The 26,069-nt window shown below is 32.7% G+C and overlaps 2 protein-coding genes, 1 long non-coding RNA gene and 1 pseudogene across 9 annotated transcripts; 3 read left to right on the forward strand and 1 right to left on the reverse strand.

The window, feature by feature from the left end:
- Window positions 1-381: 381 nt before the first annotated feature.
- LOC114406137 lies at window positions 382-3,762 on the forward strand. 7 transcript variants are annotated; one of them, XM_028368729.1, is made up of 7 exons: window positions 382-559; window positions 674-943; window positions 1,073-1,152; window positions 1,248-1,353; window positions 1,462-1,731; window positions 1,861-1,971; window positions 2,778-3,762. In XM_028368729.1, the coding sequence occupies exons 1-6, from the start codon at window positions 481-483 to the stop codon at window positions 1,899-1,901; spliced, it is 846 nt and encodes a 281-aa protein (XP_028224530.1). In that variant the 5' UTR covers window positions 382-480; the 3' UTR covers window positions 1,902-1,971; window positions 2,778-3,762. The 7 variants fall into 7 exon arrangements, with proteins under 7 accessions (XP_028224530.1, XP_028224526.1, XP_028224528.1 ...); XM_028368725.1 differs by having other exon boundaries at window positions 2,778-3,755; XM_028368727.1 differs by having other exon boundaries at window positions 1,252-1,353; window positions 2,778-3,755.
- Window positions 3,763-5,571: 1,809 nt separating this feature from the next.
- Window positions 5,572-7,131, forward strand: LOC114405407 (annotated as a pseudogene).
- A 3,730-nt stretch (window positions 7,132-10,861) lies between these two features.
- Window positions 10,862-12,164, forward strand: LOC114405408. The gene is made up of 3 exons (XR_003665200.1): window positions 10,862-11,075; window positions 11,180-11,394; window positions 11,559-12,164. It is a non-coding gene; the product is annotated as an uncharacterized LOC114405408 (long non-coding RNA).
- Window positions 12,165-12,307: 143 nt separating this feature from the next.
- On the reverse strand, window positions 12,308-26,044 carry LOC114404922 (WAT1-related protein At1g44800-like). The gene is made up of 3 exons (XM_028367644.1): window positions 25,881-26,044; window positions 13,006-13,122; window positions 12,308-12,563 (listed from the first exon to the last, which is right to left on the reverse strand). The coding sequence occupies exons 1-3, from the start codon at window positions 26,042-26,044 to the stop codon at window positions 12,323-12,325; spliced, it is 522 nt and encodes a 173-aa protein (XP_028223445.1). The 3' UTR covers window positions 12,308-12,322.
- Window positions 26,045-26,069: the final 25 nt, after the last annotated feature.

Genomic DNA, 26,069 nt, shown 5'->3' on the forward strand with positions numbered 1-26,069 from the left:
ATCAATCAATATCAATATCAATATCAATATTAATACTATGAAAACAATTGTTAAAAAACTTTTGTTACTTCCGATTCATCTGGCAATGCCCCCATTTATTTTCCAACATTTTGTTTCCTCCCTCATAAAAAATTACATGTTTACAACTTCAATAAGAAAAACGATGATCATAAATGTTCACACAACAGAGAATTTGCAAACCTAACATTTTAGAGCAGCAGATCATTCGTACTGCACTAAACCATTGAGTATGAAATTTAATGCGTGTTCGAATACAAATTTTTCTATTGTTTTATGTTGTTCTGCTTTTTCTATTGCAAATACATATCCCTTTACTCGCTAAAGCAAATGCAAATAACTATAATGTTGGTATCATTTTAAAGTCAGCCTACTACAACAACTTATTTAACTCAGTTTCAACATTTGATTTTCCTGTTGTTTGGCAATTATAAGCCAGTTGTTGCAGAAATCGAACTACTCATGGACATATATGCTGAACGAAGGAAGCGTAGGAAAACTATTTTACAAGAACGAAAAAGACAACGTTCAGCTACTAATGGTAATACTTAATACAAATTTGTAATTTGTAATTTGTAATTCATTTATAGATTATTATTATTCTTCATATCATCACATTAATATTATATTATACTTACAAAAACTATTGTTATAGACAACTTACAGTGTATCTCACAATGTAGTCCAACCATTAACCATAATAATAACCCTACTACAAGCTTCCAATCTACACCACCATCACACGGGACTTTATCTATAAATGATTCTGAACGTTACTCAAAAAGACATACAGTCAATGTTTCTTGCATCCAGAGAAATTTGATGTCATCTTTTGAGCATAAAAAAAATAGAACAACTGCTTCTACATCCACATGCCAAGGTAGTAATCCTTATTCCAATATGACACAGTCAGACATTCATAGAGGTAATTTTTATTGTTATGCTATTATCAAATATCTACATGCACACATTTTATTTATTATTACATCCTTTTCAAAGTTTGTTCTACAGTCAACTTATATATAGAATGCCAAATTGTCTGTTTATTATGCAGATAAACATGAGAGAGCAACTAACACTACACAGCATAATCAATTTGTCGCCCATGATAGCTCACATTCCACCGATAATGATGTAAATATGACACAAGAAAAGATCAATATAAGTATTTAGCAACTTATTTAACACAATTTTAATGTTTGATTTTGGTGTTGTTTGGCAATTATAAGGCAGTTGTTGCAGAAATCAAACTACTCATGGACAAATATGCTGAAAGAAGGAAGCGTAGGCAAAGTATTTTACAAGAACGGAAAAAACAACGTTCAGCTACTAATGGTAGTACTTAATACAGATTTCTAATTTGTAATTTGTAATACATTTATACATTATTATTGTTCATATCATATTAATATTATATTATACTTACAAAAACTATTGTTATAGAAAACTTGCAGTCTAACTCACAATGTAGTGCAACCATTAACGATAATAATAACCCCGCTACAAGCTTCCAATGTACACCACCATCACACAAAACTTTATTTATGAATGATTCTAGACATTGCTCAAAAAGACATACAATCAATGTTTCTTCCATCCAGAGAAATTTGATGTCATCTTATGACAATCAAAAAAATATAACAACTGCTTTTACATCCACATGCCAAGCCAGTAATACTTATTCCAATATGACACAGTTGGACATTCACAGAGGTAATTTTTATTGTTATGCTATTATCAAATATCTACATGCACACATTTTATTTATTATTACATTCTTTTCAGATTTTGTTCTACAGTCAACTTATATATAGAATGTCAAATTGGCTGTTTATTATCCAGATGAACATCAGACACCAATTAACACTACACAGGATGATTAATTTGTCGGCGATGACAACTCAGATTCCACTGATGATGATGTAAATATGACACAGGAAAACATTGATATAGGTATTTATCCATCATTTATATTTTTTTATATTCTGTTTCTTCGATGATCAAATAAATAAATCAAATATTTTCGGCTGATGTGTGTTATACCATATCAATATGCATAGAATACTCATTAAATGACCCAACAATAGATGATCTTGATGATTATGATGAACAAACCTTTCTATCTGCCTCATCTGTATACCAAAATACAGGTTTGATCTTCCAACTATAAAATATATTCAAATGTGTTTGATATATTTAATTATTATTCATCCCTTATTTATAGGTGGTACTTACATTGATATCAGAGATCCTGTATGAGAATGCCCACATTGTAAGGCTATGATGTGGTATGATGAGAGGATAAATAAAGACAAACAAACAAACAAACCAAGGTTTTCATTATGTTGTTCTGATGGAAAAATACAATTGCCTCTGTTGCATGAACCACCCCATCCATTAAATCACTTACTTTTCAATAACCAGGATCCTAAAGCTAAGAATTTCCAGCAGTACATACAAATATATAATCTAATGTTTGCCTTTACATCTCCCGGTATCAAATTTGACAAATCCTATAACACTGGAAAAGGACCTCCAACTTTCCGTATACATGGACAAACACATCATCTTATTGGAAGCCTCCTCCCTATGCCTAATAACCCACCTAAGTTTGCACAACTATATATTTATGATACAGACAATGAGATCATCAACAAACTTTCACAAAACCCGTTAGTATTCATACTTATGTCACACATGTAAAAAATTACATATTCAAATAGCTGTGTATACTGTTCTGGCTAATTTTTTATTTACAGGATGCATGATATGCTTGATGAACAGATTATCATTGCAATCAAAGACATGCTTGATCATCACAATCACTATGCTCAAAGGTTTCGAATGGCAAGGGACAAATTGCATTCTACTGCAGCTCCAGACCTGAAGATGAAACTCATTAGTCAAAGACAAACAGACGGAAGGTTGTATAACTTACCAACTACCACTGAAGTTGCTGCCTTGATTGTTGGTGATGAACACTCAGCTGATAAAAGAGATATTATAATAGAAAAACAATTCGTACTTCTGAAGAGAATACATGAACTTCATCCGGCATATTTGTCTTTGCAATATCCACTTTTATACCCAAAAGGAGAAGATGGTTACAGACTAAATATACCTCACAAAGATCATGCCAATATACATGCTGCAAAGAGGAAACAAGTCACATTGCACGAATATTTTTGTTACCGCCTACAGTCAAGAACAAATGAAGCACAGACTATACTTCATTCCAGAAGATTATTTCGGCAATGGATTGTTGATGGATATTGTATGATTGAGTCTCAAAAACTAAACTATGTCAAAAAACATCAACAACAACTCAGGGTTGACAAATACATCAATTTAACTGGCTCTAATGATCATTTTGAAACACTTGGTAGGGACAGAGGAAAGAGAATCATACTACCAAGTAGTTTTGTTGGTAGTCAAAGATATATGGAGCAACTGTATTTTGATGGCATGGCAATTTGTGGACATCTTGGATTTCCTGACTTATTCTTAACAATGACATGTAATCCAACATGGCCAGAAATACAACGTAAGGTCACACAATCCAATCTGACCCCTAATAATTGCCCTGATATTATCACACGAGTTTTCAAAATAAAACTCAATCAATTAATGAATGACTTAAAACATGGCAATATCTTTGGCAACATTATTGGATGTAAGTAATAAAAAATTCTATGACTTTTTCCCTACTTTCTAAATTGATGTTTATAATATCACTGATGCAAGTTTATTACAAATATTTATACAATTGAGTGACAAAAAAGAGGATTGCCACATGCCCACATTTTAATTTTTCTGCACCCTTCAAACATGTTACCAAACCCACACGATATTGATCAAATGATTTCAGCAGAAATACCTGACAAACAGACCCAGGCACAATTATTTGAAATTGTGTCCAACCATATGATGCATGGACCATGTGGGTTTGCAAATAAAAAATCACCATGTATGGTCAATGGAAAGTGCATTAGATGTTTTCAAAAAAAATTCCATGGAGCAACAATTGTTGACCAGGATGGATTCCCAGTTTATAGGAGAAGAAATGATAGACGTACAGTAATGAAAAGTGGAATTGAACTAGATAACATATTTGTTGTACCATACAATCCACAACTCTTATTAAAGTATAAAACACACTTAAACATGGAATGGTGTAATCAAAGTACATCCATTAAATATTTGTTCAAATACATCAACAAAGGTTCTGACCGTATCACAGCTTTTCTTGGAAATCAAGATGAAATTAAGCAATATCTCGATTGCAGGTATCCTTCTATTCTCACCTGATTCAATTAACAAAATCATTTAACATAAATTAATTTATTTGATGTGATATGTTTAACTCAAACTTACCAATATTTGATTCTATCTTCAACAATATATGTGTGCTGCTTGAATCATTAGATATGTATCTCCCCCAGAAGCATGTTGGAAAATTTTTGCATTCCCAATGCATGTGCGTTCCCCGGCAGTGGAGCGGCTATATTTCCACCTTGAAAATCAACAACATGTTTACTGGACAGATGATCAACAAATAGGTGAAGTCCTATCAAAAAACACAATCAAAGAATCCATGTTCACAGCCTGGATGCATTCTAACAAAATATGTTCTTATGGACGGGATCTTACATATCATCAATATATCTCAAGATTTGTTTATGTCGCCCGCAAAAGATGCTGGCAACCAAGAAAACAAGGGAATACAATAGGCAGACTCATATGGGTCCCACCTTCAGCTGGTGAACTGTTTTACCTTAGAGTGATGCTATCCACTGCCAAAGGTGCACAGTCTTACAATGACATCAGAACAGTCAATGGTCTGGTATATCCTACATTTAGGGAACCATGTTTTGCAAAATTCTTTCTAGGTAATGATCAAGAATTTATTAGTGCTTTACGGGAAGCTAATAATTGGGGTACTGCACACTACCTAAGAAAATTATTTGTCAAGCTTTTATTTATGAACACCATGGACAAACCAGAATATGTTTGGCAACAGACATGGCAATGGATGGCAGATGATATCATATTCAATCATAGAAAACAAGGTGATTTTATATATTCTAAATAAATATTGTTTACTCATAATCATTATGTTTATTATTTTACTAATCACAGGTATTCGCCTTACTGAAAAGGAAATAATTCATTTATGCTTAATTGAGATTGAGAATATGCTACAAGCCAACATAAGGAGCTTGCGAGATTTTTCATCCATGCCATACCCAATAGGATATGCATGAAACAAACATCATAATAATCTGATCCATAATGAAATGGCATATGACAAACAAATGCTAGCAGAACAATATAACACGCCATACCAATTGCTCACAGTTATTCACAAATTATGACACATTTGATATAGCAACTCCTTAATCACAATAGTATATATTACTATTTGTTAATATGTGAATATATAATTACAGATGAGCAAAAAACTATTGTCGATACCATTATGTCTGTGGTTAACACTCAATCAGCTGCAGTTTACTTTCTCTATGGATATGGTGGAACTGGCAAAACATTTGTTTGGACAACCTTATCATCTGGTATACGCTCCAATGGTGGAATTGTTTGTACAGTTGCTTCAAGTGGAATTGCTTCATTACTATTGCCTGGTGGTCGGACCGCACATTCCAAATTTGCTATACCAGTCCCTGCAACAAAAAATTCAACATGCAATATTCATCAAGGCAGTGAGTTAGCTGAATTATTAAAGGTTACAAAACTAATAGTTTGGGATGAAGCACCAATGTGTCACAAATTTGCATTTGAGGCACTAGATAAAAGTCTTAAAGACATCATGCAAAACAATCTTCCTTTTGGTGGAATTGCTTCATTACTATTGCCTGGTGGTCAGACCGCACATTCCAAATTTGCTATACCAGTCCCTGCAACAGAAAATTCAACATGCAATATTCATCAAGGCAGTGAGTTAGCTGAATTATTAAAGGTTACAAAACTAATAGTCTGGGATGAAGCACCAATGTGTCACAAATTTTCATTTGAGGCACTAGATAAAAGTCGTAAAGACATCATGCAAAACAATCTGCCTTTTGGAGGGAAAATTATCGTTTTTGGTGGAGATTTCCGACAGATCTTGCCAATTGTTCCAAAAGGTAATCGCTCAGACATCATCCATGCAACTATAAATGCATCATACATTTGGGACCATTGCCAAATTCTTAAACTTACAAAAAACATGAGATTGCTATCAAATGCTCTCCAACAGCCCAACAATGAAGAACTCAAACAATTTTCACTTTGGCTACTTGACATAGGAGATGGGAAAAATTGGATAATATAATGACGGATTTTCAGAAATCACTATTCCAGATGAGTTTCTTATAAAAAAATTATGATGATCCTATTCATGCTATTGTTGAAGCCACCTATCCCAGCTTGATAGATAACTACAGTGACACAGATTACTTGCAAAAAAGAGTTGTTCTTGCCTCTAAAAAAGAAATTGTTGACAAAATAAATGATTATGTCCTATCACTTATACCCAATAACGAAAAAGAGCATTGTAGCGCAGATAATATTGATAAATCAGATGAATTGCTCAATCCTGCTTTCGCATTATTGCCACCTGAATTTCTGTATTCATTGCAAACATCAGGTATACCTAATCATAAATTAAAACTCAAGGTTGGAACTCCAATCATGCTAATACGAAATCTCGACCAGACTGATGGCCTGTGCAATGGAACTAGGCTCATTATCACCAAACTCGGATCTAATGTGATTGGGGCTGAAGTAATTACTGGGCCTAATTCAGGAAATAGGACATACATACCCAGAATAAATATGTCTCCTTCTGAATCTCCATGGCCATTCAAACTTATAAGGAGACAGTTTCCATTCATAGTTTCTTATGCTATGACTATAAACAAATCTCAGGGACAATCATTACACCACATAGGATTGTATTTGCCACACCCAGTTTTTAGTCATGGCCAACTATATGTTGCACTCTCAAGGGTTAAAAGCAAAGATGAACTTCATATTCTCATTCATGACAATGACGGTAATCCAAAAAATATTACCACTAATGTTGTTTACAATGAAGTCTTTGCCAATTTATAAACAAGTATCCTTCCATCATACAATACAATTATGATGTCGCATCAATTACACCTTTCTGTTTGTTTGTTTTATTCAGTCTGACATATAACACATGTACTATGTATGTTGTTGCATTCCAAAATTGTTATACTGACTTCGGGGAATTCAATGCAACTTCAACAAATATATTTAATTCTACAAATATTATCTGAAAATTTATATTACATGGTCAATATCAAATTGTTTATTTCATGGTAATTTATTTATATAAATGCAAATCATACAATTATTTACGAAATACATGTTGGTTTTCTTTGTTTCTTTGTTTCTCCATCTTCCTTTTTCGTTCCTCTCCATTCATCTTCCTTCATATTCTGTTTTCTTTGTTTCTTTGTTTCTCCAACTTCCATTTTCCTTCGTCTTCATTCCTCTTCATATTCAGTTTTACTCCTTTTATTCAGTTTGACATATAACACATGTACCATGTATGGTATTGCATTCCAAAATTCCTATACTGACTTCGGGGATTTCAATGCAACTTCAACAAATTTATTTAATGCTGTAAATGTTATCTGAAAATTTATATTACATGGTCAATATCAAATTGTTTATTTCATGGTAATTTATTTATATAACTGCAAATCATACAATTATTTACGAAATACACGTATAAATCCATATTATGGTTGATTAAATTGAAATCCTTTTTTATTTAATGTGATTTAACGAAAATGTTTTCCAACTACCTGGACCACCCCTGCATATTTTGTATTCGTGCTTACACTCCTATACGATTGGTTTTTACACTTCCACTTAGTCTACAAATAAGTCCAACTTCAATCCTTTAATATTTAATATGAATGATATGATATGATTTAATTTAATGAAAATGTTTTCAAAGTCCCTAGGGTCCTGGACCAACCATCCACAGTTTGTATTCGTGCTTCCAGTCCTATACCATTACCTTTTGAACTTCCACTTAGTCTACAAATAAATTCAACTTATATTCACTGCCAAATTAAAATTACACCAACGAATCCGTATTCCTAATAAATACACTGCACAATTGCTGCTCAACCCTTACTTTTCCCGATACGTAGATACTTCCTACACGCTTAATATTCCTGCTTACTCTGCTATTAGATTGCCTTCTGAACTTCCACTTTGTCTAAAAAAAAAACTGCTTTCCCATCCCACATAAAACTTACACCACTAAGGCACCATCGTAATAAATGCACTAAGACAATTAGTGCAGTTGTATCTCCCTATACTACATCAAATGTAATCATTATCGGGAGACGTCAGTGTTGTATAGGGTTGTGACTCTTCACAACTCTTTTTTGCATCTTTCAACAACAAAGAGTCACCATTTAATTTGTTAATTAAATCAGTCATTATATCGATATAACACCACTGCCACTTACAACACTTCTATACACATATATCTATCTATACTACACTTCCTATTCATCTTCTTCGCATCCTGCCAAACCAAACTAGACTCCCTATTCATCTTCTTTGCATCCTTATGGCCACTTCCGCATCACGCTCCACTATTGTAATTTATTTCCTCTTCTTCTCATTTTCATCTTTCTTATATCAGTTTCCTCTATTCCTTTGGTTACTTAATATTTTCACATTATTCGTATAGTTCCCATGCAATGCAATGGACAACATAAGATTCACCGCACCCTTCAAAGTTCAGAAGGTAACATTTCACATAAAAAATCGTTTTCTACTTAACTGCATTTCCATTTTTTTTCAACTGCCTCACCTTACTTTCTTTGCCTACAGAACCTTCTCCAAGTTCCTTTCTCTTATCACAGACAATGGCTCCGGAACTACCCCAAATATGTTTTATTCCACTGCGATGGCGAGATACATTTCATTCGGGTAAGAACACATGGTACTAATTGCTTTTTTGCTGACGGCTTGAATGATTTTAGAAAGGCACACAACCTCAACGAAAGCATCATTCTACGTTTGGTTGCTGGTAACAAAAATACCACTTTCACCGTTTATATTGACGGACCTACACACCACCACTCCAGCCTAAAGCCCATCATATATAGAAGAAGATACATTTTCACAGCTGATATACTATAGTAGAACCTGCCTTTGGTGCGTTATACTACACTTTTTTCAATCTATCATAGTTTGTCGTTTCCTCATCAATTTGTTTAATCATCCTTTGTTTTGATGATACAGACACTTCCTGCAGCAGCTTCCAAATTTGTCTATGGCTCAAAAAAAAGTATTACCATCCACCACGGACTTCCAAAATCCACCAAATGGCCACTCAGCATCCACAATGACATGCCAGCTATTACAGAACCATGGTTCAACCTGATTCATGAAAAAAATTTAAGACCCGGAGATGAGGTAGCTTTTTACTACCGTTTTCATGAGCATGCATGGGAACTGCTCATCAGGAAAACCATCGAATGGGACAACAGCAACATCGACCTTGACTTTGACGAATAAGTTCTTTTATATTCATCTTTATTTTTTAAAAAGTTTAATATTTTGTGGTTTTTGTTTCCTGCTACTACCAGACAATTTCTTCACTATAACTGCACGATTCCTATCTTAATATTAACAATATTTACGTTCTCTTAATTTTTCTCAGCGCTCTGTTTGTCTTTTGATATTTATATTGATTTTGCGACCTTTGTCTTCCAAATTACGTTGAAGCACATACCTTTTGTTGGTATTTATACGAAAAAAGCGATAGGTCAATATTGGCTTCTAAATTAGATTAAATGATGAAATAAAATGATCATTTAAGTTTAAATTATATTATTCCATAATAATATAATGGTTGGAATTTCTGTTTCAAAAAAATGGTTGCAATTAGTAAAACTGTTTTGATCAAAAGTGTAGCCGCAAGATTAAACCTTCTATTTGTATGCTGCTGCCATTCGTTGTCTCTTTACCTTTTTCGGTTTCCTTTGCACTGAAGCACTGAAAACATGTGTCAGCTTTGTCTGATTTCGTTTTCATATACACTACTCTTTCTATTATGTTTTTTTGCACATTTGTATGTGGTCCGTTTTCAGCTTTATACGAAAAACCGGATAGCTCAATACTGCCACCACCTGTAACACATAACTAAAATTGTTCTAAAACATTATTTTTTATACATGATTAGATTTTTTTTTCTGAATTAAATTAAAATTTATTTAGGATCAGAATTAAATACTATTATTTATAGAGATAACAAAATTATTTAACATAACAACAAATTATTTGTATAGACTGAAACATTTTTTAAAACAAAGACTAAAACATAGTTTTTTTTATAAGTCTAAATTATCTTTTATAATCAAAATATTACTTTCATATGCCCACTAAACATTTTTTAAAACAAACACTACAAAATTATTTTAAAAATTTAGTCCCTCTTCACAATTAAATACATCTAAAATATTGTTTTTCAGAAAAACAAAATATTTTTTAATTTATTTCCTATGTTTCTTTTATATAATTTAAATCAATTTTAAAATATTTTCAACACAATCAACTCTTCATACAAATTATCTTTATGTTATTATATACAAACAGCATGCTGACAAATAATATTTATGTCACTTATAGTAAAATTATACAAACAGCACCCTGACAAATATTATTTATTCACTTACAGTCTAATGATACAAACAACACTCTGACAAATAGTATTTATGTCACTTATAGTAAAATACCGACCCGTGCATCGCACGGGCTCTCCACTAGTTTGTGAATATTTTTGCATTTTTATCGTACTATGTTTGCCAAGTTTTTGTTTTTGTTTTGTTTTAACGTGTTTGTGAGTTTTCTAACATTTTTCCCTTCCTTAATGGTGTTTTATTTTGTCTGCAGAAAAGATGCAGGGTATCACGTGCATGGATGCTGCCCTGGACGCAATGCGTCCACTTGGATTTAGGACACAACTGATTCTACGAACGGTTAATGAGCTTCTCGATGTTGGTTTTCTCTTTTCCGAATAGTTAAAGCAAAACAAGTGCTAAATATTTTGTTTTCATAATTTTGGTTTACTTTTTAACATGTGGTGTGGGGGCTTCTTCAGGTGTATGGTGGAAATCAAGGATGGTGCTTTATTGAAGAGGCCTATTACAAGCTCCTAATGGAGGCCAGTCGCTGCCATTGTTTTTACCGTTAAGAAGAAATTTAGTCACTCCGGTTCCGATAAGCCTGCTCCAGTTCTCGGTCCCCCTGGCGCCGTTGACCAAAAATACTGCAGTGCACTCAAAACCGCAATGCAATTCTTCGATGTTTAGAAATGTATTCATTCTTTAACCTTCTCTTCTTTTACGTCCTTTTCCCCGTTCTTTTCATTTCAATATTTCACAATGTGGCTCAATACATATTTATCAAGGCATTTATTTTATTTCCCCTGAAATATGGTATGCTAATGCTTTAATGGTTAATTGATTAATGTCATTCAGCTGGGAGGTTAGTTGACAGTAAAATATCTTGGAGAGGGAATTCGGCTCTTAAGGATGGGAGCCAAGCGAAGTTGGATCTATCAAAAGGGATGTATGATGCTAGGGATAACATGAAGTTTGGTTTTCCGATGGCTTTTATGGCCACAGTGCTGTCTTGGTCCATTCTGGAATATGGAGATCAAATGGATCACGTTGGCCAGTTAGACGCCGCTCAGGATTCGCTCAAGTGGATCACTGATTTTCTCATCAATGCTCACCCTTCTGAGAATGTTCTTTATATTCAGGTTATTGTGTTTTTCAGCTTTCGTTTCATGCCTCATTTCTGTGCAAGTTGGCCAATGTGCATCTGTGCATGCATTAGTTTATTATCTTTTGTCTTCTTACAAGGACATGGACACTCTTACTACTTAATGATTATTGGAATGTTCTTTATGGTTAAACTGTAGGATTTGACTTTGATCCATCTATAGTGCAAGAGATTTTACACAATCAGTGAATTATATGATGCCACCTGTTTGAAAAACAATTAAATGCTTTAGCAAGCAGTGTAAAGTATTTATTAGTTACGACAATTATGCAGCGTACTGTGGTTTCCTTACAGTGAAAATCTGTTACATTGACAGCTAATCAAATTTAAAATTAGATCTATATTGTTGTTCTTCCTATTTGTAAGGTTATTGGTATGTTTGTGGTGTTAATCCCATGCCAGGCCATGAAGTTAGATAAGGGATTTTGTTCAGGGCAGGCTATTGATTTGAGATTTTCTAGATTGGAAAAAAATGAAGAAATAGGAGATAAACAGTTCCAACTATCCAGTGCTGGTCAGAGGGTTCGGTGGTACTGGTACTGCTAGAGTTGCTATGGTGGCTCATGGCTCCTCCACCCTTTATGATTTGGAAGGCAGGGCCTTTGTACAGAGTCATAACCATAGCTCCTGAAACTGTTATGACGGTTCCAATGACCTTGGCTACACTGTGAAATTTTCTCAAGTTCACCTTCTCTAGCCTGCACGTACGTTGGTAGAATCATTTCCATCTCATTAGATTCACTAGAATAAATCTTGAACAATGAATAACTAAGAAAATCGGGAGAATCTTATTTGATATGCACATGTCTTGACAAAAAAAAAAAGGTTGTTTAATCCAACTTGCACACGCGATAGCATTGGACTACATGGAATCAGTTAATCAATTAGCTTTAATATATTTTAAGAATGAATATTGCAAAGAGTGTGGATATGATATGGAACAAAATAGTTTGTGACATCATTTGTCAAGTAGCGGCCCCATGTCATGCATGCAGGGTGGCTTCTATAGTGTTTTGATTTGATCCTATTATTATTCTTTGGAATGCCATGCCACTAGCTAGGAACTAGCCTTATTTCTTTGCGTAAGCACGCAAACTTTGCATTAATATAATGGTGAACAGTGATTGAATCATCTTTTACCTGAAAACGAGTGCCATTACAAAAGTAATGGCCGGGAGGACATTAACAGTGGTGGATGCAAACGTTGTTGAGGTCATTTTCATCCCCATGTTGTACAAGTTCTGATCTAGCACTGGCCTGTTCCATTTCATCACCAACAAACTTATTAATTATACAAAACCACAAGAAAAATTTCATCTCTAACTTTTTTTTTTATACAATTTATAGGATATATAAAATGTAACTGTAACCAAAATGATTTTAAAAAGACTCGGGGAAACCTTTATCTATAGGTTAAAAGAGACATTATAACTGTAGAGGGTTTGATTTAAATTATTTGAGGATAATTTAATTGAATAAACATAAAACTTTCTTCATCCTCTAACTCTTAAATTTTAGATGCAAGTTAAAATTTGATAAAGAAGAAAATTTTCTTCCATTCTCTTCTTCCCCTTCCAAAATTTTAAATCAGACAAAAAAAAATATAAATTCCTCTTTCTTCATTATTTAACTAATTTAGTTCACCTATTTTTAAAATGAAGCTGATTTAGTTTTGTGGTGTTTTTCTATCTAGAATTCTAAATTCTAATTTTCTATTTAAAATCTTCACAAATTCAATTGATTATTGTCAATCTATTTTCCAGAATAGTTACAAATTAAAATTTAAATACAAAGCAAAATTGAGCAAAATTGAGTTACATTAATTTTACCCCACTTTCAAAATGGTTTTACATCAATTTTTTTAAAAAGGCAATTTCAAGACGTCTTTGATTGTGTTTTTGTTTTTTTAATCTATTTTTTACAATAATTTTTAAAATAGAGATGTTTTGATTTTTTTTAGTTTTTTAGTCATCATAACATTGCATTAGTATAAAATATTAATTAATTTTACTAATGACTACTTTTTTATAAAGGCATATATTTATTACTACTAAATAAGTTATTTATACTAATACAACTCAGTTTTATTTATTAATATTATCTTATTTATATATACTAATAATATTAACTATCAAATACTAAAAAAAAATATATAATAATACTAAAATAAATACAATATTTAAAGTTAGAAACTTGGATAGTGAAGTGATCCCATCAAAGTCATGGAATAATCTACAAGAGAGAATGATCCTATGATTTGTGCTCCAAAATGTGGTTTCAATTGAGTTTTGATCCTTAACATCTATCCAGCTATTAAGTAAGGGGAACACATTCAAGCTCAACCTCCAACTCACCCCTCTCAATATTTTGTAGCCTATCTGAGATTTCCTGTTTGATTTTTCCTTCATCAAGAGATATGATACCATCTCTAATAAGGGTGTTGTCGTTGCTTGCTACAAATTTCCCAAGTTGCAATATATTTAATGTTTAATATTTAATTGATTCATGTTTCAACCTTATGGATTTATCTCTTATTTCTTCATTCTTATTAATTTGTGTTTCATTTTCTACTTTACAATTGCAATCATACTATTCTCATATTTCTTTATTCGTTATTCGCTTCTGTGATCTCTTCTCTTCACCATGAGTAAGTTAGGGCAACCACGGGATTTGAAGACGTTAGTGTTCCTTTCATTTATAACTTGAATTTTTTTTATATAAAAAAAAAATATCATGCTCTATTACACTCACTGCGTATTGATATGCAATTATTTGATTTTTGTTTGTTGTAAGCATTTATATTATAAATGTTAAAATTATTTTTATTATTTGTTCAATTCTTTGGTTTTGAAATAGGTAGCAACAATTCCTTGAGAGAGAAAAAACCAAGAAAAAGAGATTGGAGAAGTTCTGATAAAAAAACATTTATATTATTATTATCATTGTTGTTGTTGTTGTTGTTATTATTATTATGTAGACTTTGTTCTTCTATAGTTTCTTAGTTTATTTTCTAATTAGAGAATAAATAAAAAGGATTAGCGAAGAAAATAAATTGTCGCTTTGTTGAGTGGATGTGTAACTTGACGCGCAATATCAACAAAAGATATTATTATTATTATTATTATTATTATTATTATTATTTAGTTATAGTTATTTGTTTCATGTTTTTCCTTCCTTACTAATTTTTCCCGATTTTTCCCCTTTCTGATTTTTCCGCTTGCAAGGTGATCCACGAAAAAACATTCGGCCGACAAGTTTCTTTCTTTGTGCTTTGTTTTATGCATTATTATTATTATTATTATTATTATTATTATTATTATTTTGATCGAAGGTTCAAGCTATTTGAGAGGTACTTCAACTTCAAATTTCATGCTATTCTGCTATAGATTTATCTCTTCTTTCTTCATTCTTATTAATTCATGTTTCATTTTCTTCTTGAAAATTGCAGTCATGTTATTCTTATATTTCTGCGTTCGTTATTCGCTTTTGTGATCTCTTCTCTCCACCATGAGTAGATCAAGGCAACCACGAGATTTGAAGACGCTAGTATTCGTCTTAATTTTTCACTTGAATTTTTTTAAAATAAAATATCACGCTCTGTTACACTCGCTATGTATTGATATGCAATTATCTGATTTTTGTTTGTTGTAAACATTTATATTATAAATTTTAAAATTATTTTTATTATTTATTCAATTCTTTTATTTTGAAAGAGGTAGCGGTAATTCCTAGAGAGAGAAAGAGCCAACAAAAAGAAATTGGGCAAGAAAGCTCTGCTAAAAAAACATTATTATTATTATTATTATTATTATTATTATTATTATTATTATTATGATGATGATGATGATGATGATGATGTAGGCTCTATTCTTCTATAGTTTCTTGCTTTATTTTCTAATCAGAGAATAAATAAAAAAGATTAGGAAAGAAAATAAATTGATAATTAGAAGACAAAAGGATTGGGATGACAATGACACTGATTAAACTACCTTTTGTAGTTTACAATTTTTGAGAAATGTTTTTGAATGATGTACTTTGAACAATTAGTTAATTATAAATATTAACTTTCTTCATAATTTACTTCTGAATTTAATTTTAAGCCTATATTGCAATTTAAAAGGCTTACAAAGTAACTTGAGGATTCTAGAAACGTTGCATGTTGTGTTCTTGATATGACTCTCTTCTCATCTATCTCGTCGTCGTTCCTTTAGGATATATCTTAGCCTCCACCGCCACATTTATCTCTTCTTCTTTAGGATTCACATTTCTCTTGCTCCGCCACAACACACTCACCTTCAGGTATTTCCTTCTTCCTTTTTGCATTTCTCTGTCTCCACTGCAACACACTCACCTTCAGGTATTTCCTTTTTCCTTTTTGTTTTTCTTTTTCGTTCACTGCTTTGTCAGTTAATAGAACATGAACATGGATTTGAAATTGTTAATTTTTCTCTATTATTGCAGGTAATTAGAGGAAATAGTGTGGTCACTGTTGAGGTGCTTCAAATTCAAGTATTTAAGTGTAAATTAACAATTTTTAAGTGACCTAACAAATGTAAATATGGAGTAATTTATATTATAATTGACATGCTGTCATATATTTATAAAAAAACTATTTTACTTATTTGAAATTTCAATTCTCAATTTAATTACACTTTTTTTTTATACTTTTTAACCCTTTTAGTTTTAAACATTTATTTTGTTTATTATGTTTAAGCCTTATGAGATTCATCTTAATATAGTTTGTTAATTTTGTGATATGAAACAATTGTTTTGCATGAACATCAAGTTTCCTTAATCAAGTGATCCATGCGTATACACAGGTTTTAAATTCACATAAACATCAACCTTTGAAGTCTCTTAATCAAGTGACTCATACGTATGCACGGGTTTCAAATTCACATGAACATCAACCTTTGAAGTTTGGTTAATCAAGTGACTCAAACAATTTGACAATTGATCAACTCTACTATTTAGAACTATTTAATATAAATGTTAGTTCTTTTATCTTTTTACAATTTCTTTCTTTTTATTCTTCCATCGAAAATTATTTAGACAAAGACCCGTGCGTACGCACGGGTTACCACTAGTGTATATATATATATATATATATATATATATATATATATATATATATATATATATATATATAAACATGACTAGCTTTTTTCACAGGTAATTAAGAGCAAAAGAACTTGGTTATATCAAAACATGTGATTAATAGTGTTATGAAGCCATGAATGTTTAATAGCAATTAGCCACACATGAAATATAGTGTGTTTTGGATTATAGCGTCTGGGATTTGTGTTTGATCAAATTTTCTTATCTGTCTCAAAAGTAATTAATTGCGTGTTTGATTGAGGTTTATAAAATTAATTTTGAATGGAATTTGATTTTGTAAAGTTAATTTTAATTAAAATTGATTTTGAAGTGATATGATTAATATTTGGATGTTTTTAATAGAAAAATAAAGTTATGAAGTCAAATTCAAGATAAAATTTTAAATTTAACTCATAAGCTCCCTAAAGTTGTTTCAACTCATAATCATTTCTGGACCTTTGTCCAGCATGAAACCAAACATGTAAGGATTTGCCTAAAATCAATTCAAGACTCAAAATAAATATTTCTCCCATGCAAAACCAAACACACACGTTGAATAATTGCTTCTGAGTCCATAATTGATTTTGGATAATTTTTACATTTTTATTTAATGTTGGATAAGAATTGAGAATTGATTCTGAATTAAAACAATTTTAAGTAATTTTTACATTGAATTTAAAATTTTATACTAATTTTTACTAGTAACTTGATTTTATGATAAAAACATCCAAATTAAACATAAATCACATCACTTCAAAATCACTTTCATCCCTCATCGAAAAAGGCATGCACTAATGATTACTCTCTCTATTCCAAAATAAGTGTCGCATTTGTTTTCAATGTAATATTAATTGCTCTTTTCTACCAATGTCCTTAATAAATGTCAATTTAGTTTTTGAATCTAATATTAATATTATTCTCTTTTATCTCTTTAATAAATTACAAAAAGTACTACTCTCTTTCATTTATTTATTAAGTTTTATGATTCATGTAAAGTAACCTAAAACAACACTTTCTTTAAAGGTAATATTTAGTGTGAAATTGTTGTAATTTTACACTTCAACTTTAATTACTGTTGTTGATTTAAGGTGTTGACCGATTATTAATGTTTTAAATAAATATCATAATTGAGAAAATTGGTGCTTTTTTGTTTTATAAGTTAATTGGTACTTGTTTACACCAACATGTTGTAAACTACTATATTTTCCAAATATTTGATAGTTGGATATCATTACTTGTTTAATAAATATTTGAATTTTGTATTTGTTCCCTAATAAATTTTCATTTGTTCCCTAATAAGTATTTCGAAAGATGAGCCAATATTTGTTTCAAAATGTGAAATATAATTTCTGGCAATTATCACTTAAATTGTATTTTAAATTTTGAAACAGATTGTTAGCGGTTTTTCAGCCGCTACAAATCATCTTTCGAAATATTTAACGAACACTTTATCACTTAAATGACGACAAGGATCTAATGTAACACCTTAATTGAATCACACTAGTATGAGAGTGATCCAAAGGTTATACATATATGAGATTATACAATTGAGGATGACTTGAATGAATTAATTGGTATTGCATATACCAACAAGATGCATTTACTTTTTAGTGCTCCATCACTTAAGAACTCCACAGTTAAGCATGCTTGACTTGGAGTAGTTATAGGATGAGTGACCTTCTGGAAAGTTTCCCAAAAAGCATATGAGTAAGGGCAAAACATGTTGAAAAGTCTCGTGTTGGTTTGTGGGGATAGTAATTGATCCTAAAAGCAGCTGAAGTAGATTATCGAGGTCTCAAAAAGGACTACCTATAGAGGATTCTGACCAACAAAGAGTTGAGTGAAATGACATAGTGTGAAGTGTTGTAGTATGTGAGTCACCAAGAAGTAGACAATCAAGGATGCTACATCTGTCAACATCTAGTGGAAGGTTGCTAACTACAAGGACCTAAGACAAAAGTTTTCATATATCATGGATAAAAAATGAATGAAAATTTTATTAGGGAACATATACAAAATTCGAATATTTATTAGAGATCATAAACATATTTTAGTCTAATTTTAAATTATGAAGCATTTTACTTTGATAATTAACATCGACTTTTAATGATTTTATTAAATGAATTTTTGAGTTTGATTTTTAATATATAAAATCTAATTTTTATCCATCCAGCAATTCAAACTAATTGTATCACAACTTAAAAAAAAAGATTAATTGTATCATAGTTTGAATTGGTTTCTTCATAACTCTGCAGAGGAGCTACCAGGTAACTTCGAACTTGTCCCTTTCTTCCTTCATCCATCCGGAACCAATAAACTAATCTTATATCTCTTTTTTTATATAGTTTATTGACTGTCATCACATGTATAACTCAGCCCAATTTTTTTTTTTTTTTGCTTATACGAATTTCTGTTTTTTTTTATTTATAACAAAGAGATCAAAAGGCTTAACTTTTGCAATGGTTCAGCCTAAAAGAAAAAAAGAACATGAACAAGAAGGTAATATAAATGGAAAAGAAAAAAATAAAGAAGGATGTTACCCAATATTTCCAGCAAAGGAAGTGATGATCCTAGAACTGGAGCTCTGATAACCAAATGATATGAACCTTGATTGCACAATGGCTGACTTAGGATCGTCTAGGATTAAACCTTGATGGAAAATTTGGAAATTGATTAAGAAAAGGATGAGAAATTGGCAAGATTCAAGGTTTGGGCGGTGGCAAATTTCCTGGGTCTTAATAAGATGGATCTTGACATAAAATGGATGAATGGGATGGTAAAAACGTAGGTTAAGTGGTGGCTGAACAGAAATATAGAAATGGTCATAACTCAAGCTATAGGGCTCCAAATGGGGTGATTCCAAAATGAGGTGAAAGGTCTCGTTTTGAGTTTCAATTTAGGCTCAAGAATCACTTAATTTGAACGAGTAAAACGAGAGTTATGGTCACGAGATAATTCTGGGCAGAATTGGATTTTCTGGAAATTGTGGTTTGAAGGAACAAGGTTGAAGATGAAATGGTGGAAAGGAAGAATCACTCTTTCCAGCAAGGGCAACACACAAAGGACGTGAAAGACCTTTGATATAGTCAGGGTGTTCTTGAATCACTCAAGAACTTAGGAGAATCACTCTCACTAAGATAAAAGAGATAAACTCTAATTTTTTTGAATAAAACTCAACTTGTCTTTACTGATAAAATGGTTAAGCTTATATAGAAGCTTTACATTAGATTTTAGTAATAATCCACTAACCTAGAATTAAAAAAATTAATGTCATTAACCTAGGGAATTAAAAGAACTTAATGGTTGAGTGTAACTGAAATTGTGGCAACCAAAAGTCACCCCAACAGCCATCAAGTCAGCCACCATTTGGTCTCCCAAAAGGTTGATGCCTAGGTTGCTAATTGGGCCTTTATTACAACTTGAACTAAACCTAACTAAAGCCCTTTTACTTGATTAACCAAAACATATTTTTGGTTAGCCAACTTTACAAGGATTGGGCCATTATTTAGACAAACTAAACACTCTAAAATTGAGACAAAGTGGTGCCATTTAGTCCTCCTCCATTTGGGCCATGATACAACTCACAACCTTGGACTTTTCTCCTTGAAACTTGGGCTTGTATTCAAATAGTATGGACAGAACTTGTTGAAGAGCTTCCTTGGCTTTCCTTGCTCTAGCCATTGTCATAGGTCCTCCAAGTCCTTCAAGTGGATCCTTGCCCTTGCTCTTGGTCATGTCCTCATCAAGTACACTCCTCATCATCCTTGACTTGGTACCGTGATACTTCACACCTAGGGCATTTCGGAATTTCTTGAAATTCATGTCTATACAATATGCAATCATTTGAGCAAGCATGAATCTTTTGATACTCCATACCCATCAGACATAGTATCTTCTTCACCTGATAGTAACTTTTAGGCAATGTGTTTTCCTCTAGAAGCATATCGTGCACAACTTGAAGCAGTGAACTAAAGCTTTTGTCACTCCACCCGTATCTGGCCTTGACATTAACTAGATGTAACACTGCCAACAATAGTGTCAAAGAATTCTTGCACCCCGGATGCAAAGGCTTCTTTGAATCAGTTTGCAATGTATCATACATAGAGGCATGTGCTTGCTAAAAGACTCTTGTCCAAGATCACGAATCATATCCTCTAAGCGATATCCCATTTCTACATCAAATGGTTCAGATTGAGACCCCCTCTGCATGTCTGTTAATTCACCATGCCATATCCACATGGTGTAATTCTTCTTAATTCCATCACACAACAAATGGTCTCGTATGTCGTCCAGCATTGGTCGTCTCCTGTTCAAACAATTGATGTAAGGACAAAAATATTTTTTGTCCTCATCCGGTTGACTTCTTTCGGAAGTAAATTGCAAGAACTGATCAACGTCTTCCTCATATGCAGGGCTAATGCGATTTTCGTTCATCCAACTTCGATCCATCTAAATAATAAATTTGTGATACTCACAAAGTCATTCCATGCATCAAAATCTAACCTTTTCATTATAGGTGTGGCCCTATCCCATTCAGGAAGACATTTTTTATGGTAGCTTCATACGTCAAGGTTAAGTCTCTTGTGTTAAATTTGACAAAATTTCGGCAGCATTTCACATTGGTCTCCAAGTACATGACATGAAATTAGTTAGATTAATTCCCTAATAATCAAGTATGCACTAAGAGAACAACTAGAAATGCATTGTACCAAACTTTCATCCAATTTAACAAAGAAATCTTAACCTTAATGCATGAATCTACCATAAAAATATGAGTCTCCCAAAATTGTCCAAATGGGCAATTCAAGATTCAATACAACGATTAATGCAAACTATCCACAAGAATCATTGTATTGAATCTCAAACAGAAATCTAAGGTCCACTCATGATAAACATTAACTATATGCACAACAATAGTCATTAATCACATAAAACAACATAAAAATGGACTGTAACATAAACCAAGCAAAGAAAAGTACCTGTGATAATACTCAGTATCAATAGTCTCCAACAATGAATACCATCAATGATGAGGCAAACATAAAAATGATAAGGGTTTGCAAGCTTATGCTGTAGCAAATAAGGGTTCAATATGTTTCTATAGAAATGACTGACATATAGATAAGACAAAAACATCAAATTTTCCAATCATAGGAACCTATGAACTAGAATGGAATAAACACGTGAATAAGCCAAGTTCAATGCATACAAACTAGAGAATTCTTTATTGGCATAAATAATCATTGCCTCTAACTAACAAAATTTGTAGCAGTCTAGTAGTTCAAATTAAATTGGCATGTAGCCAATGGAAGAAAAGAGTGAAGTTTACAAGCATTACTCTACTGATGGTGGCGATGTAACTGGGGTTGCAGGTTATATATTTTTATTTACATTAAACTTTAACACAAGGCTTACCTTTGCTTTTGAAGTGGAGACTGGTTGTGGCTAGGCTTCTACTGATGCTAGCTTGTACTGAGGAGCAATGGCTTACAATTCTGCACTACAAACACAAAATTAGAAACAACTATTCAAAGCCATTTTATGTTTACCAACTTGGCCAATCAAAGAGTCTAGGAGACTAACAAGACAAAACACACAAAATAAAGCTTGTCATCACAATGAACTGTGAGGCTAATAATTAAAACCATAAACCTAATAAAACACCAAAATTTCAAAAAATATTTCAACATGGGGTTTGCTGATTTTGTACATATACCTTGGGCAATGGACATGTGTTAAAATGCTTACCAGGGACAATTCAGTAATTTAATTACGTTGAAGGACTAAGTTCATAATGCTGGCCACATGTTGTTATCAAGTAAAAACAAATAAAACTGGCATAATCTGTTTACTAGGGCTATACCTATAAAATCCTAGACTTGCCAGAATACATCAATCATTGTTTACATCCTTCCTTTTTAGTTATTCTAATTTATGTTTTCATTGAAGAATAAAGATAAGTTTGCAGATTATATATGTAAGAATATTTGACATTATCTTATGTAAGGCTTTAACTAACAATAAACTAGGTACAAACTTGATTAGGCCAGACCCACATACACACATGTGGCATGATTTGATTGGTGATGATATCAGTATAAGATTGCAGGTGCAATCCAACATATTACTCAACAATTCCATATTTTGTATGTGCGATCATAATCCACCTGCAATGTTGTGATATTTTGATAGATTCATATTTGTTTACAAATTGAGTTGACCTGATTCAAATACTCTCAATTGTGATAAAAACCAATTTGAAGTTGAGGGAGACCACCCTAACAATAAGAGAGGAGGTTTGTTTTACAAAATTCTCAGCTGGGTCAAAGACTAAACTAGTAATAAGTATTTTTCTAACTTTTCCTTGTTTACGTGCATTGTCCTCTTGTGAATACAACCACTAAGTAAACGGGAATTTGAGTTGAACAACAAAGAACAGAAATTGCTTGATTTGTATCATATAGCTGAGAGCCAAGAAGGGTCAATCAAGGCAGCTTTGGTAATGGTACACTTTGGTTCAACATGAGCAAGAAGAAGAGTAAGATTGATTTTGGGCTTAATGATACCAGACTTAGCACGAGTACACATAGGGTTGACATTTGGAAGTTTTTCCAATGAAGAAATAGTATTGAGAGAAGCTAGGCTGGTATTTGGGTGCTGATCGGTGCTGAGATTCTGAACAATATAGGTGGGATTTGGGTTCTAAATAGTATTTGTGGGATTTAGGTTCTAAATAAGCTTGGTGGGTGGGATAAATAAATTTTTAGGGATAATAAATGGAGAAGCAGATTGTGGGAAAGGTAAAGGAGGGGAAAGAGAGGGTAATGAAAACAGTGTTACTAGGTACATGGGTGTTGGAATTGGTCTAGGAACTAGATAAAACAATATGAGTGGAAGGAGGTTTAAGTAAGTTGAAGGTAATTAAGGAAGGTTCAAGCAAGAGAGTTGGATAAGGAAATTTATCTTCATTAAAAATCGCATCCTTGGAGATGTAGATTCTACCATAAGCAGCTAGGCACTTGTAGCCTTTATGAGAGGGGGAATAAGCCAAGAAGACACATTCCTGAGATTTGAATTGGAACTTGTGCTTGTTGTATGGTCTAAGAAAGGGGAAACATGACCAACCAAACACCCTAAGAAATGAATAATCAGGAAGTTTGTTGATCAGTTTCTGATAGGGAGCCCCATTGTCAATAGCTGGAGATGGCAACCTGTTGATCAAGTAAATGCTGGAAACAAAGGCATGATCTAGTAGTGTAGTGGCAGTTTGGCCTAAGAAAGAAGAGTGAGACCAAGCTCCACTATGTTCCAGTGCTTGCATTCAACTACACCATTTTGATGGTGAGTATGAGGATAAATGAGCCTATGCTAAATACCATTTTGGGTAAAGAACATAGTAAAGGGTCTGAACTCCCCTCCCCAATCAAATTGCACAACCTTAATGGTAGACTTAAATTGATTAAAAACCATTGTTTTAAAAAGTTTAAAGGTCTCTAAGGTGTTAGAATTATTTTTGAGTAAATAGAACCAAGTAAACCTGGTGTGAACATCCACAAAAGCCACATAATATCTTAAGCCTGAGGGGGATGCAAAGGGTGCAAGACCCCATAGATCTTTGAAAACAAGCTCAAAGGGTGCAAGACACTAGTTCATTCCATCAAGTGCTCTTAAAGAAAAATATCAAAGCCTGTTATCTTTTGAAAAGGAATTAGAGTTAAATAAAATTCTTTTGCAAAAGGATAAAGAAGAGATAAACAAAACTTTGTTAGATGTACAAATGTCTTTGGTTTCATTGGAAAATAATTTAAGCCAATTTAACAATGCGAAGGACAGACATGAAGCCTTGAAAAGTGAAACAAATGACTTGTCAGTTTTGGAAGAGAAACTAAATGAACAAATTGATGTTGTACGATCTCAAAAGTTGGAGATAGTAGCGGAGGCAGATAAGCTGAAAGCAAAGAAAGCAAAGTTTGAAGCTCAATGGGAGCTTCTTCGTGAAAAGAAAGAAGAGCTGCAAAAATAAGCAGGATACATAGCATAGGAAAAGAAGGCAGTTTCGGAAAGAAGCAAATTTCTTGAGGGACGTTGAGATGCATAATAGGAATATGAATATCCTTATTGACAAGAGGCGTGAAGAAATAGAAAAACCAATTTGGTTTTTAGATTCAGCTACCAAGTTAGTTTGATTGTGATATGTGTTGATTAAGTTCATCTCCTAATAAATAACTAATATTAGTAAAATAAATAGCTATTAACTATTGTAAATTATTTAAGTATTGATTAAGTTCAACATATATATATATTTTTTAGAAAAGATTACCCCCTGTTTTGCAAACGAAAACATCACCAACCGGTCATGAAGGCATTACTTTACCGCTATGCCTTTATATGGTGTTAGTTCCTCCTCATTAGAAAGAAGATTAATATTTATATCACTAGGCCATTCAAGTAAATATGCATTAGGCATATACTTAAAAAATATTTCCTGAGAATAAAAGATTCCTAGGAATGCTAATATATGACACTACTAAAAAAGCTATATTTTACGTCGTTGATTCTAAATCGGTTCTGTAGAACTGTCTTAAAAAGGCTCACGGTGGCATTTTTGTAATAAAATGAAATATAACAACAACGTTTATGCAGAACCGACTTTGATGAGGTGTGTGAGATGGTGGAATGGTAATTTTGTAATCTGGTACAAAGACAGTTTTGTCCAAAAAACCGTCTTTGTTTGGTTAATATTGCATTCATATATATTACTCAATACTATTGCTAACCCGAGAAGCCCTAGCTAGCTACCGCGGCGCACTCCCGCTCTGCCTCCAGTTCCATTTCCTCCACGCGGGAAGGCCTCCTCTGTGGCGATTCTCATAAGCTGCTGCTTCGACTACTTCCTGATGAAAATTTTCTTCCTCGACCTCTTCACAGAGAGGAAATCGATGTCTCCCTCGAAATGAGAACGAACGAGAGGCGGTGAATCTGGAGCGGTGTCGATCAGCGGAGGGGCTCTATTTTTTCGTGACTGAAGAGACGAGGGCAGAGACGAAGGAGAGGTGGGGATCATCGAAATCGTCATCGTCATTGTCGGAAGAAGAAGGTAGGTCAAG

The sequence above is a fragment of the Glycine soja genome, chromosome 3, assembly GCF_004193775.1.
Source record: "Glycine soja cultivar W05 chromosome 3, ASM419377v2, whole genome shotgun sequence".
NCBI lineage: Eukaryota > Viridiplantae > Streptophyta > Magnoliopsida > Fabales > Fabaceae > Glycine > Glycine soja.